This window comes from Schistocerca serialis, chromosome 4 (genome assembly GCF_023864345.2).
Source record: "Schistocerca serialis cubense isolate TAMUIC-IGC-003099 chromosome 4, iqSchSeri2.2, whole genome shotgun sequence".
Lineage (NCBI taxonomy): Eukaryota > Metazoa > Arthropoda > Insecta > Orthoptera > Acrididae > Schistocerca > Schistocerca serialis.
In genome coordinates, this window is record NC_064641.1 from 643,248,597 (window position 1) to 643,262,964 (window position 14,368).

Below are 14,368 nucleotides of genomic sequence, written 5' to 3' on the forward strand. Positions count from 1 at the left end.
CAATTATTCATACATGGCAAACAAACATTTACAACACACACACACACACACACACACACACACACACACACACACACAGAGAGAGAGAGAGAGAGAGAGAGAGAGAGAGAGAGAGAGAGAGAGAGAGAGAGAGAGAGAGAGAGAGAGAGAGAGAGATCGATGGAACTAAGTATGTGGAATTTAAGACTTCAAGAACAGATTCAGGAAACTATTTCTGACAGGAATGAAAAGTAACAAACAGCTTTAATTGTTCATTACCACATTTTCAACTGTCAGGGACAATTTATTATATACACTAAAGTTTATGAAATTTGAAGAACATTTTAAACATTCATTACCATCTTCTCAAGCATATTTTATCAATGTATTTACATGATCCATTTACAAAAGCATTATTAACCATTACAACAACACTACAGGAAAAACTGTCATTTCGTGCCTTAGAGCATACGCACACACACATTACAGAATTTTTCCAGGAAATCTGCCCTCTTCGAGTTGTGTGTCCCATTTTTCAATCCACGCATTAGGACAAATGGATTTGAATACCCTCCTGAAATAATCACACGGCTCATAGTTCTCACCCTTCAGAGCTCTGCAACGATGAAAGTCGAGATAGCTCTGGTAACAGTACCTGAAACACACCTTAGTAGTAATACACCGTGCTGTTCAAAAACTATTATAATTACGTAAGGCAAGGCATGTTACAATAATCAGAGTTTGATTTCAACCGGTTTTGTTTCAATTCCTACAGTTACAAATAAATTTTACTCTACAAAAACATTAACAAGGTTTTTCTATTTAATACTGTTATTTTAGCAGCTTGAAGAAGCCAAAAATTGATTGATTATTATTCCCCTACAAAGTCACCGAGTCCCTAGTATTTCCCACACACTATTATGCACCACAGGCAAGATATATTCATATAAACATAACAAGACTATTTCCTGTTTCCTCACAATAAATAAATTCAATTCAACAGCCACCAAAACTTTTACTCACTTTGTTTGATTTTGATTTGGGAATCTTGGATCAAATGGAGCTGTTCGTAGCTCATGCTTTTCTTCTTTACCCTTTGCCGCAGCTTCGGTAACAGGCATTATGGCGACAGGCATTCTATATAAAATCTGCAATCAAATACAATTACTCACTTTATACATAAACGAAATCCAAAGACACCTGCTTTCATTTAAAAAGCAACATTCAATATATTTTATGTTAATTTCAAGATCCAATGAGTAACCACACAAGGAAAAGTGGAAATTTGTCAGATTTCATAAACATTTCTTACAACAGTTGAATTTGAAGACACTGGTAACCAAAATATATATGATCTTTACACACATCATTGGAAGAACGGCAATATCAGTGCAATTTTTTTTTTTTAAGTTACAAATTAAAACAGCCTTGATCAAGTAATTGTAATAAATGTTTTTACATGATCGGGATTGTTTTGATTTGTAACTTGACGAAATATATAATAAATGTAAACATTGTTTGACCACACATGCCATTACATCTCCACAGCTAACCAACAGTCCCACAGGAGTTATACAGTTTGTAAGCTTTCCAACCAGCATCCTTGAAGAAGGTTGGAACTGCTGGAGTTGGGTTGGATGATATAGGTCTCTAAAGGGCGCACCACATGAATGAGAAGTCTGTGAAGCAGCTGAGAATTATGTGCCAAAGTTACAGATTGGCCAGAATGTTCCTGAATGTTCTGTATGGTGGGGATACCTTCCAGCTTAGAAGGGTATGTGCAGTAGTGACAATTATTTTGACACACATTTTCACTGCTAGGTGTGTCATGTGCTTCCTACCTCACTAGCCCGTCTAGGCTCACAGTGCAGCAGCACACATCCATATAAACATGTGCATCAGGATTCAGCACAATAGCAGTAAGTACAATACTGACAATATTGTGGTCCGAACAAAAGCATTTTGACACTGTGGTTTATTGTTGGAAACAAAATGCCTATGTCAGTATAACGTCAAATACCTTTGGTTTACATTAGCTTTTGTTTTGTTTTCATGCAGTTAACTACACGCAGAATGGTAGAGTATACAGCAGACCTCAAAAACACTGTAATCAATGCCCTATAGCGGACAAGTATCAGGCAGATGTCACTCGGGATTTTGGTTTGTCCTGAAAAATTTTGACTGTAGGGAATAAGAAGAAACAATTCACAGGAAACAAAGTTAATAAAGAGCACATACGCCCAGCAAAGTCACACTCCAATTGAAGAATCTCATAAGGATAATGTCAAAGGGCGACCCAAAGAAGACTGTTGTTGACATAAACAGAGAACTGCATAAATTCCACAACATATAAATATGGAATGGTACTGTAAAACAGATTCTTAGAGTCTAGTCTCATGGCCAACACCCAAGCAAAAATCCATTAATATCTGCAAAGAACAGGAAAGCCTGACTTGAGTTTGCGACATCACACGACTGGACACAAACAGTGGTTGCGTGTGCTGTGGAGCGATGAAAGTAAGTTTAACTGGCTTTTTTTTCCAATGGGATTCGATATGTTCAAAGGCCATTCAATGCAAGAAATGACGTCCAGTACCAAATACCCTTTGTTAAGCAAAGTGGCAGGAATGTATTGGTGTGGTGACCCATTGAGGTGGCAGCCCTCTGGTGCTTACTGAAGACATTACAGATTGTTTCAAATCTTGAGAATGCACGTTGCCCTACGCCAACAATAAAAATGGGACAAAACTGGGAATTTCAGCATGAAATTAATCCTAAGCTCACCTCTGTTATGTCAGACTTTTTGTGAAGGATGCAAGTAAGGATACTGAAATGGCCTAGCCAAAGCCCACATCTCACTCCAATTGAACATCTGTGGGAGAAACTTTATCAAAGGCTAAGGGAACAAAATTCTCCAGCCTTTGTCAATTATTGCGATCTTTGGTTAAAGAATGGCAGAAAATCCTTCTGCACCATTTATTGGGCTACACTCACTCATTGACTCCATGCCACCACACTGGGCGGCTCTAAGCTGAAAGCTTATTGAACCAAGTACTGATAGCTATCTACACTGACTCAAGTTCCAAAAGTCTTAAACTGTAACATGACCTTCGTCAAACTACAGTAATTTTGTAAAACCTGTCTGTGATATTTGCCAGTTATAGAACACAATGTTCCGTGATATTAGCACAATTAGCTCTGTTAATCAAATGGCATAACAGTTAAAGATTTTCTGTTGAATAATTTGGTTTTCTTATGAAAATGTGCTTGTCAAAATATTTAGTGTTGCTGTCGTATGAACAATGCTGAGATGCATGCATCGGTATACTCTTGAAAATCTATTACAGCAGATCAATGAGAAGTGAAGTAAATTTACATGAAAGGGAATTCCTTAAGGTAGCAAACAATGAATTTAGTGGAATTTTAGTGTTCGAGCAATAAATATATAACAGAATACCAAAACATAAAAGAGAAGATCTTGCCAATGGCAAATTGAGTGAAGGAAACAGCAGCAAAGAAATTAAACAGATGAGGAGTGAGAAGCATGTTTAGCTTCACAACAGAAGAGAATGAATGGACAGAAGATATGTAACAGATTAACAATGAGATGAAATTAGATAAAAGGAAAGAGTGAGACACTCAAAAAGCAGACAGAGAGAAACTGCTCAAGAAACAAATTATGAAATGAGCTAAATAGAGTAACAATGAGTGAAAGACATTTACATGTTTCTGGGTATGAAACATTAACATTTTTACAATTTTCTGAAGTTCATTTTCACAATACAGAATATTCCAAAAACAAATGAAACCAACAACTAAAGTTTGCAACCTTGAGAAATGCTACAGACACGTGGATTAGGGGAGGAAAAAAAAGCATATGTTACTGAAAACCATTTCCCCATAAGCAAAAAGAAGTCTTCCATACTTATACACAACTAGTAGGATGAAAATCACAATTCCAAAAGTGTATTACAGTACAGGATGAAAAATGCTTTAAAAATTACTGGAGAACTTTGTCAACGGCCAGTACTGCTATGTCAAGTAAAGAAGCTAAAAGAAAGATAAAGTAATATAGCTTAAGTTTGCTAAAAAATTATTATAATATACTTTTGTGTTACACTTCAACTGATAAAAACCGCAACAGCTGCTTTACAATGATTAATAAATTATGAGTAAATTCTTGACATAGTTAAACCTTCAGGTAATAAATTGTTTATGTTTCATACACAATGACCTTACAACTCTTTAATGGTAGATAACAGAAAAGCCCTCTCTTTCAGCATTAGATTGGCATCACAGGGTACAATTGTCATAAATATCATATTCCTCGATGGTACCATCTGACATTATATGTAATTGTTTATGAGACGCACTTTAGATCAGCCAATGTGCAAGCAAACATTGCATTTCTTTATCGAGAATATTCTGCTATAACTAAGTTGTCATCTGCCATTTAAGTTGCAATAATGCCTGCAGGTAGCCACAGTAGTGCTCCGCAGATGCAGACGCGCACAAAATCAATCAATTTAAAGTATATCTCCTGCAAAAACTTCACAAAAATACTCAAGTTCATTTATGGTACAAGTACTTTAGCCAATATAATTCTTCTAGAGATACAGCCATCAAACATGTTCCACTGACTTTGTAGCAGCTTTGAAACTTATCACCTTTGGCAGTATTTTCTTGAAAGAAACAGAACTTTGCAATCTTTTACAACTTTTTGTGGTCTTAAGAACAATAACAAAATATTTCTTCAGCAATTTTCAAATGGATAATTCAAAGGGAAGGTGACCAAAAAAATTAGACACCTGAAAAAATGTTAAGTTTAGCTTTTTATTTCTTCAGAACTGTGGCATAAAACTGAAACCTCACCTGCATTAACTTAGCAATACAAGGTCTTCGAATGTAAAATTCAATTCTCTTACTGCTTTCCAGCAGTTTACAAGTTCAGGGAAAAGTTCAAGATTTTTGCAAAACATCACTTTTTGGCATTTTAGGCCACTTTTACAATAAAGTTTTTCCTGCAAACACTTTTAAACCATTTTCATTAGAAAGACTATGTTCTAAAACCACCTAGAAACGGGAGTTGGTTTTTCAATGTGAGCATATAAGACACTAAAAGACAATGACAAGGTGGAGATGCATTTAAAAATATGCCCATTTTCCACTGGCACTCAAATCTGACGTCTTTAACAACGTTTTACAATTGTTAAGTATTCTCTGGGAAAGGTAATATTTAAAGTCCTGATGACCAGAAAGTGAGATTGAGTCAGGTGAACTCTAAATACTTTAGAAGAGGGGTGTCTTTGGTCACTACTCATCAAGACAAATTTCAGACTGTTTTCCTCCTATAACAACTACAGGATCAAACTGGTTCTAAACTTAGAAATTTAACTGTGAAGTAACAGGGCAACGGGCATCATGGTAGTAAAATAGTTGTGCAACACACATCGTATAAACTGTCTTCAACTATTCATTTTATTGGCAATCGAGGACTGCCACATGCTGGGTGCTATAACAGCACGTTATTGCAGTTATTCCAGCTCCATCAGTGACATCACCTGGCTGGCAGTACAGTTTCCCCTCAATTTTTTTCGGTATACTAATGAAACCTGAAAAACTTCAAGCAGCTTGAAGTAAAAACATAAGCTTACGATCCTGAGAGATCTCTCTTCTAGTTTTGGCTGGTGACACTTATAGGAAAGAAATGTAACATCCTGCTTGGGATGCTATGTAAAGAAACCCTTATCAGGTTAGAGAAACTAGTGAACAAATACACTGGTGGCTGCTGTTGCACAGCTATTGGGCATGACCCCTATGATTATGAGAACGTCAGTTTTCTCAATTTAAAAGAAACCCAGCAATGGTAAGGCTGTCATGGACCAGAGTAACAATTTACACAATTTTTCACCAGTACATTAATATTCTTCATAAGCTGCAAACTACGCGAACACAAAATCTGCTATACTTTAGACTTACATTAAATTAATGTGTTAATAGCATTGCATAATAAAAAATGTGAGGCAGATTGCTATGAACTTCGCCAAAATTAATGGTTCTTTCCTTTTGATTATGGTGTAGAACTTAAGGCAGTTTATGCGCTGTGTATTGCAGCAGTTATGCAACAATTTTACAACCACGATGTCCAGTGCCTCTGTAATGCATAGTTGATTAAGAAGTTTAGCACAAGTCTGATTCTGTATTATAGCAGGGAAACAGGCTAAAATTTGCCATGATGAGTAATGACGAAAGACACCCCTTTCCTGAAGTTTTTTTGAGTCCTCCTGACACAGGATTTTCAATATTACCTTCTCCAGGGAATACTAAACAATTTTGTATCATCATTAATGACGTCAGACTTGAGTACCAATGGAATATGGGCATATTTTCAATGCACCTCCACCTTGTTTTTCATGGCCTTATATGCTCGGATTACAGAACCAAATCCAGTTTCTTATGTGGTTTACAAGATGGTCTTTCTAAAGATAATGGTTTAAAAGAATTTGCAGAAAATGTTTCTGTAAAAATACGCAAAAATTCTCATTTTAGTGTTTTCAAAAATCATAAATTTTCCCTGAATTTGTAAACTACTGGAAAGCTGTAGGAGAATGAAATTTTATATTCTCAGACCTTGTGTTAGCAAGTTATTAAATGTGAAGTTTCAGGTTTATATCACAATTAGTTCTGCAGATAAAGAAAGCTTAACTTCACATTTTTTTAAGCATCTATTCTTCGACCAATTCTGCTTATATTATTACTCATAAGAAAATTGCTCAAGAAACCTATCATTTTTCTGAGAACACAAAAAGTTGTACAAGATGGTCTAGCTTTGTTTCAAGAAAAACTGGCACATACCGCTGAAAGCTGCACTATGAAGTCAAAAACAATGACTATTTCCACAACTATTGAATTGGTGATCAGGAAACTTTACCAATGTTTATTTGGAACCTGTGTAAATGTTCACACAATCTTATCAGGGTGTATACATGGAAGAGGAAAAAAAGTTCCTGGATCCTTCACGGATTTCTCAGTTAAAAATACACTTTCTCCCGTATGAAAATACACTTTTTCCATGCTAAGTGACAGTATACTTTTCGTCGTAACTGTAAAACTTACCAATCTTTTCAATGGTTGTGGTTTTATACACCAGCGTAGAATTGCCCGGCACTTTAGAAAACGAAACTCATGTAAAAAAACACGTTTTTGGGAAGATGTCTTACGTGCAGCAACATGTACACTGCATATTTTCGCATTACGAAAGTATAAATTCGAATTCCACCAAACACCCATTTTACTTTCTGAAGCATTGAAATCGAGATTGCGTTGCATTTGTGTAAACCAGTCGTAGCTCATGTAAGGTGATCTCGCCAGCCGAAGACAGCGGACATTTTTGAATGAGAGTCAAACACTCTGTGACTTAAGAAATTCATCGTACATTCTCGAACAAAGTTCATCTTGCGTAAAACGAAATTTACTTTGAAAGTAACACTTTTCAAACAACCATTCAGAATATTTTCCTGCAGCCTGTTACAAAACAGGTTCGTTTCAGCAGCTCCCAGAGAACACCAGATAATAGGCGTCACCACACTTGCGCAGCTACGATGACGTAAGAAGCCCGTATGTTTGTACATGTAAAACATTAAAAGATCTTACATTATGTCATAAAAGAAACAAGACACCAGAGGATACTCAAAGAGCATGGGAATTTTGTGAACCATACTAAAATGCATAATTCGGCTTAAAGTGCACCTTCGCGTGTCCAGATTCGGACATAAATTTTCTTGAGTACCAGTACTGTATTATCTCTCATGTTTGGTTCTTTATTATGGCATAATGCCATACGTGCTAGGAGATGGAAACGTGCACTTGAAATGCAGCGAACAGTTGAAACTAGCCAATAGTGTGGAATTAAACACTTCACTTTCTTTAACAAACCAACAAAAATAACTTCATTGTTCTGCAAGGTGATTAATGCTTGACTGTCAGAAAGGTGGAAATAAAATAAAATCTGACATTAACATATTTTAGCCTTCTGTAATCATGTGGATGTATTTTAATTCACTTGATAGCTCCCAGCCACAGAAATCCGTTTTGTTTTCATTTGACGTGAGAGCAATAAACGAAGAGGAAACAGCAAAATCACTTAAGGTAAACATCGGTCACGTGAAGACTATTACCTCCCCGCTACAACTTAAGACTGGCTAAATGGCTCTGAGCACTATGGGTCTTAACTGCTGAGGTCATCAGTCCCCTAGAACTTAGAACTACTTAAACCTAACTAACCTAAGGACATCACATACATCCATGCCCGAAGCAGGATTCGAACCTGTGAACACAGCAGTCGCGCAGTTCCAGACTGTATCGCCAAGAACCACTCGGCCACACCAGCCATCCAACTTAAAGACTCCTCAGTGCATCAGGTCCAGGTCTACAATATATCCGAACTGGGGTAATATTAGATAGTGGCACTCCCCCCTGCCTCTAGTATTTGAAGCAGGATGCAAAAAATTTAAAAAACCGACTTTACAAAAATATTTTCATTTTGTAGTGCACGTCTTTCTGAAGAGTCTCATACATAAGACATGTATGTTCGAGGGAACGTAAGACATGTTATTTGGCCGTAAGTGCGCCGAAGTGCAGTGCAACACCTCTTCACACAGCAGTCTTCCATCATACGTCTCTGTACACTCTGTGGAATTCAAATGTGCAATATTTTGTAATGGGTGCTATCAAACTATATTCAGGAAAGTGGAAATTAAAATGTCCAGTGGTGCCTCTCCTGCTCCTAGTCAGCCGGTTTAACAACTCGCAATTAATACTGGATAGGATTATTTGTAACCGGCAGAACAAGAACTGTTCAGAAAATTTGCAGTCTTTAATGCCTAACTGCTAAAAACTTGCTGTTTTGTGTGACATAAAATTAAATATGGGATACATAAAACCAGTAAAGACAAGAGACAAGCAAGACAGTACACATTTCTTCAATCCTTAAGTCATTGCATTTTTTTCTCTCTAATCTTGCCAGAGCTGTATATGGCGTACTTTCCTTTCTGGGAAAGAATATATTACCTCAAAGTTTGTCAACGTTTTGCTACATGAAAAAACGAAATGTCGTCATCTAATACTAGAAAAGCTGATAATAAAATAGTACCCAAGACTGGTGTCGTTTCTCTATCTGATTACATGTATTTTGTCACCATCTGCTAGATAAAAACAAAATAGGCCTGCCTAATATTGCAGCAATTGTTACACACCCCAAATAAACGAGACTGTTTTGGCACAAATGGTAATTTTTATAACACGACAGAATATAATTCATGAAGTACCAATATCAAATGCCTATTAGGCCAACTACAAGCAAAAAGTTTTATGTTAGGAAATAGCTTCACATTTTATTTATACTCTCCAGCTTCTGAAGCATGAGCTCGAAAAAGCAGTAGTATGAAATTTTTATATAAATTTAGAATTGTCATATTCTTCCATAATTTGTGAGTCCCTGTTTATTCTCCTTCCTCATTCTAACAAACTATATACACTCCTGGAAATTGAAATAAGAACACCGTGAATTCATTGTCCCAGGAAGGGGAAACTTTATTGACACATTCCTGGGGTCAGATACATCACATGATCACACTGACAGAACCACAGGCGCACAGACACAGGCAACAGAGCATGCACAATGTCGGCACTAGTACAGTGTATATCTACCTTTCGCAGCAATGCAGGCTGCTATTCTCCCATGGAGACGATCGTAGAGATGCTGGATGTAGTCCTGTGGAACGGCTTGCCATGCCATTTCCACCTGGTGCCTCAGTTGGACCAGCGTTCGTGCTGGACGTGCAGACCGCGTGAGACGACGCTTCATCCAGTCCCAAACATGCTCAATGGGGGACAGATCCGGAGATCTTGCTGGCCAGGGTAGTTGACTTACACCTTCTAGAGCACGTTGGGTGGCACGGGATACATGCGGACGTGCATTGTCCTGTTGGAACAGCAAGTTCCCTTGCCGGTCTAGGAATGGTAGAACGATGGGTTCGATGACGGTTTGGATGTACCGTGCACTATTCAGTGTCCCCTCGACGATCACCAGTGGTGTACGGCCAGTGTAGGAGATCGCTCCCCACACCATGATGCCGGGTGTTGGCCCTGTGTGCCTCGGTCGTATGCAGTCCTGATTGTGGCGCTCACCTGCACGGCGCCAAACACGCATACGACCATCATTGGCACCAAGGCAGAAGCGACTCTCATCGCTGAAGACGACACGTCTCCATTCGTCCCTCCATTCACGCCTGTCGCGACACCACTGGAGGCGGGCTGCACGATGTTGTGGCGTGAGCGGAAAACGGCCTAACGGTGTGCGGGACCGTAGCCCAGCTTCATGGAGACGGTTGCGAATGGTCCTCGCCGATACCCCAGGAGCAACAGTGTCCCTAATTTGCTGGGAAGTGGCGGTGCGGTCCCCTACGGCACTGCGTAGGATCCTACGGTCTTGGCGTGCATCCGTGCGTCGCTGCGGTCCGGTCCCAGGTCGACGGGCACGTGGACCTTCCGCCGACCACTGGCGACAACATCGATGTACTGTGGAGACCTCACGTCCCACGTGTTGAGCAATTCGGCGGTACGTCCACCCGGCCTCCCGCATGCCCACTATACGCCCTCGCTCAAAGTCCGTCAACTGCACATACGGTTCACGTCCACGCTGTCGCGGCATGCTACCAGTGTTAAAGACTGCGATGGAACTCCGTATGCCACGGCAAACTGGCTGACACTGACGGCGGCGGTGCACAAATGCTGCGCAGCTAGCGCCATTCGACGGCCAACACCGCGATTCCTGGTGTGTCCGCTGTGCCGTGCGTGTGATCATTGCTTGTACAGCCCTCTCGCAGTGCCCGGAGCAAGTATGGTGGGTCTGACACACCGGTGTCAATGTGTTCTTTTTTCCATTTCCAGGAGTGTAGTCTTCACTAATTCTGTAAAAATTCCTGCTAGTGTCAAAACATATTCTCTGGTTAACTTCACTAACCCTGCCACAATCACCAGTTTAGTTGTTTTGAGTTTATTCTACGGTTAGGTGTTATTAAGTGTTCGTACAACCCATTTTCCGCACTACTCCCAGAATAGAATTTTAGCAGCTGCTAGCCGGGAACTGTATAACTGGCCCTTACTAGTGTAGTGGTCTGGTCAAAAATTTTCTGCCAAAATTTCATTTTCTTGGATACACACAGAAGATAATAGATAATCTTTGTTACCCGTTATTCATGTTAGTCGTCTATTAAATATATGGATGTCGCTAGTAATTATAACAACGCTGATCATTTGCAAACCCAGTCAACCACATTAATAGCGATTGTCGTTCACCCGTTTGGCTTTATTCGGTACAGCCCATATAGCACCATCCCCTTTTGTCTGCAGGAAAGTTTATGCCTTGATGCGATGGGGATTCCCTGGCAGACATCATGTACACTATTCATGCATTCAAAAATCAACTTACGATTTATTCAGAAATCAACTTAGAATTTGTTCAAAAATCAACAGGGATGCTTTCCAAAATCAAATGAATAACTGATAGATCAACATGCGCTGGAGCTAGGTGCTTTGTGAAACAAGGTCTTTTTCCACAATACTATGAATTTGGTTGCCTCTGTTGCCAGTGACCAGAGGGATATCCCTTAAACATTAAAAAGCAAATTATTAAGTGCATTACACTGCCACGTCTTTTTCTGCTCCATTCCAACTTTCTTTGCTCACACTGCTCTGCCTGCAAAGAGCATCACATATTCGTTCAATATACTTCTTTGGTAAATATTGTCATTTGCTTTTCTAAGCTAGTCCCATATTTATTAGGTCTCCTTCTGGGAGCCACATACTAAGAATTCCATTTACTGAACCCACCCACAGAAGGAGATGGGTGGTTCAAGGATTTTAATTAATCTTTTTGACATGGAAACATGTACTCCTCACTGAGAATACAAATTGAAAATGGAAACTTTTGATTTTGTACCACTGCGTACCTCACGCGATACATTCTATTCAAAATGATTTTTACAATCAAGAACAACTCCCAACATGAGTAGCTTGGAAGTAGATAACCTCGATGCAGTGAAGCAGCTTAAAACACTTAAGAAACACAAGTAATACACTGAATTAAGGATCTGTATCACTAATGTCAACTTGGAGGAGGATTTTGAAACACCTGCCGTGTTCGAACCTTATGAATTACCTCGAAGAAAACAATTTATTGACAAATAGGCAATATAGGTTCATAAAATATTGTTCTTGCAAAAAACAACTAGCTCTTTAATGAGTGTATTGACACAGTTGTGGTGACTGGATTCGTGATTTCTTACAATTCGTAATAACTGAAGAAAACTCATCGAGTAAAACAAAAGTAATATCTGGCATTCTATAAGGAAGTGTTATAGGCCATCTTATTTCTGATCTATATAAACAATTTAGAAGATTGCTTGCAGATAATTGTCAATTACAGTCATGTGAAGTTATACAACGATAAAAATCACATGCAAAATTATTTAGACAAGATATCTGTATGATGCAAAAAGTGGCAACTGACTAAATCTTGAGAGGTTTGAAGTCTTCCACATGAGCACTAAAAAGAATCTACTAAATTTCAGTTACGTGATAGATCACACAAATGTAAAGACAAATGTAAAGACTTAACTGCGTACTTGGGATTACAATTACGAATAACTTAAACTGGAATGATCACATAAATAATGTTGTGAAAAAGAAAACTAAAGACTGCCATTTATTGGTGAAACACTTAGAAAATGTAACAGGTCTACTGAAGAGACTGCTTGGACCTACATTTGCCTGCCCTCATCTGGAGTATGGTTGTGCAGTGTTGGATCCACATTAGATACGATTGACGGAGGACATTGAAGGAAGTCAGCTTGTTATTATTGCAAAATAAGGGAGAGGATGCCATGGATACGATACATGAATTAGGGTGGCAACCATTAAAACAAAAGCATTTTTGCTGCAGCAGAAATTTCTCATGAAATTTCAATCACCAACTCTCTTAGAGCATGAAAATAATTTTGTTGGCACTCACTATATAGGGAGAAATGATAATCGTAACAAAATAAATAATCACAGCTCGCAAGAAAGGTTTAAGTGTTCATTTTTCCCATGCACTGGTTAATAGTGGAATGGTAGAGAAGTACCTTGAAGGTTGTTCCAGAAAGAGCCCTCTGCCAGGCACATAACTGAGAATTGCAGAGTAAAAACATAGATGTAGATGCTCCAAGTAATTTAAGCTTTACAAAAGAAAGGCTTACACCTATTGAACTACTGCCACTGCCTTTTAGTGATTAATAACATGTATGACACTGCAAGAACGTAACATGAAAACTTCACACACAAATTCAGTTGTCAGCACAAAGATTCTGAAGAGAGTCCTATATATATATTGGTTGAAGCGACCACAGTGAGAAGCCAGATAGTTGGGTAGAACTACACACAACCCTAGCACACAAATAACAAGATAATTGAATTTAACTGATCAACTGGAAATAAATAATAGCAGCTGACCAAAACAGCAATTATTCCTTCCACCTTACAAAGGCATTCCACACTAAATCTGCATCTTATCTCACTATATTAGACCTGATAATGCATAAGGTAGAGATGAAACTAAGTAAACTTTCAGTCTAAGACTGCAAAGACCACGAGTTAATTATATTTTACAATATGACATATCTCTTCAAACTTATATACACTTCATCCATTAATTATTTTACACAAAAAGCGTATCTGTATGGGTCAAATGAAACTGACCATTCTTCATTAGTCCTTTAACTTGCCCAAAAAGTCAGATCCATAACTTAACAACCCTGTTAGGCAAATTTAACTTTTACAATGAAATAACTGAAACAATCTTTTCCTGTTCCTATACATTACATGTACTTCACCCTCAACATGACTTAGCAAGTTAATAACTTAACAATATAGTAGGACTCCTGACAAGTATTGTGTTCATCAAGATAACAAGTAACACAAATTAATGCCACGTTATTTGCTAAAAATGTGAAGACGAGTCCAACATATATTTGGGAAAAAATAAACAACAATCTGAAAATCTTTCAAAAAAAACAAACAGAACTTACTTCACAATCACCATGAAACATTGTTATGGAGTAGTATACAAGTAAAAATGGAAAACAATGACAAACTGTGGCCCTTGTTCCTTTTACTACAACCAATGATTAACAGTTTACAATGATGGATGTGGTATGCATAATATAAAATGAAGAAAGCATATACATATATATATAAACAAAACTTACCGATATCATCAAAATTATTTTCAGGACCCTGGAAATAACAGCCAAAACACAACACCAGAAAGTTTCAACATCAACAATAAAGC

At 38.2% G+C, this 14,368-nt stretch overlaps 1 protein-coding gene across 1 annotated transcript; it reads right to left on the reverse strand.

Moving 5' to 3' along the window:
* Positions 1–334: 334 nt before the first annotated feature.
* On the reverse strand, positions 335–14,309 carry LOC126475496 (cytochrome c oxidase subunit 6B1). The gene is made up of 3 exons (XM_050103403.1): positions 14,286–14,309; positions 1,003–1,127; positions 335–634 (listed from the first exon to the last, which is right to left on the reverse strand). The coding sequence occupies exons 1-3, from the start codon at positions 14,292–14,294 to the stop codon at positions 463–465; spliced, it is 306 nt and encodes a 101-aa protein (XP_049959360.1). The 5' UTR covers positions 14,295–14,309; the 3' UTR covers positions 335–462.
* Positions 14,310–14,368: the final 59 nt, after the last annotated feature.

Coding starts and splice junctions, on each gene's coding strand:
- LOC126475496 (XM_050103403.1), bottom strand. Junction 635..1,002: donor CCAAATCAAAATCAAACAAA/GTGAGTAAAAGT, acceptor GGTGTGTTTCAG/GTACTGTTACCAGAGCTATC.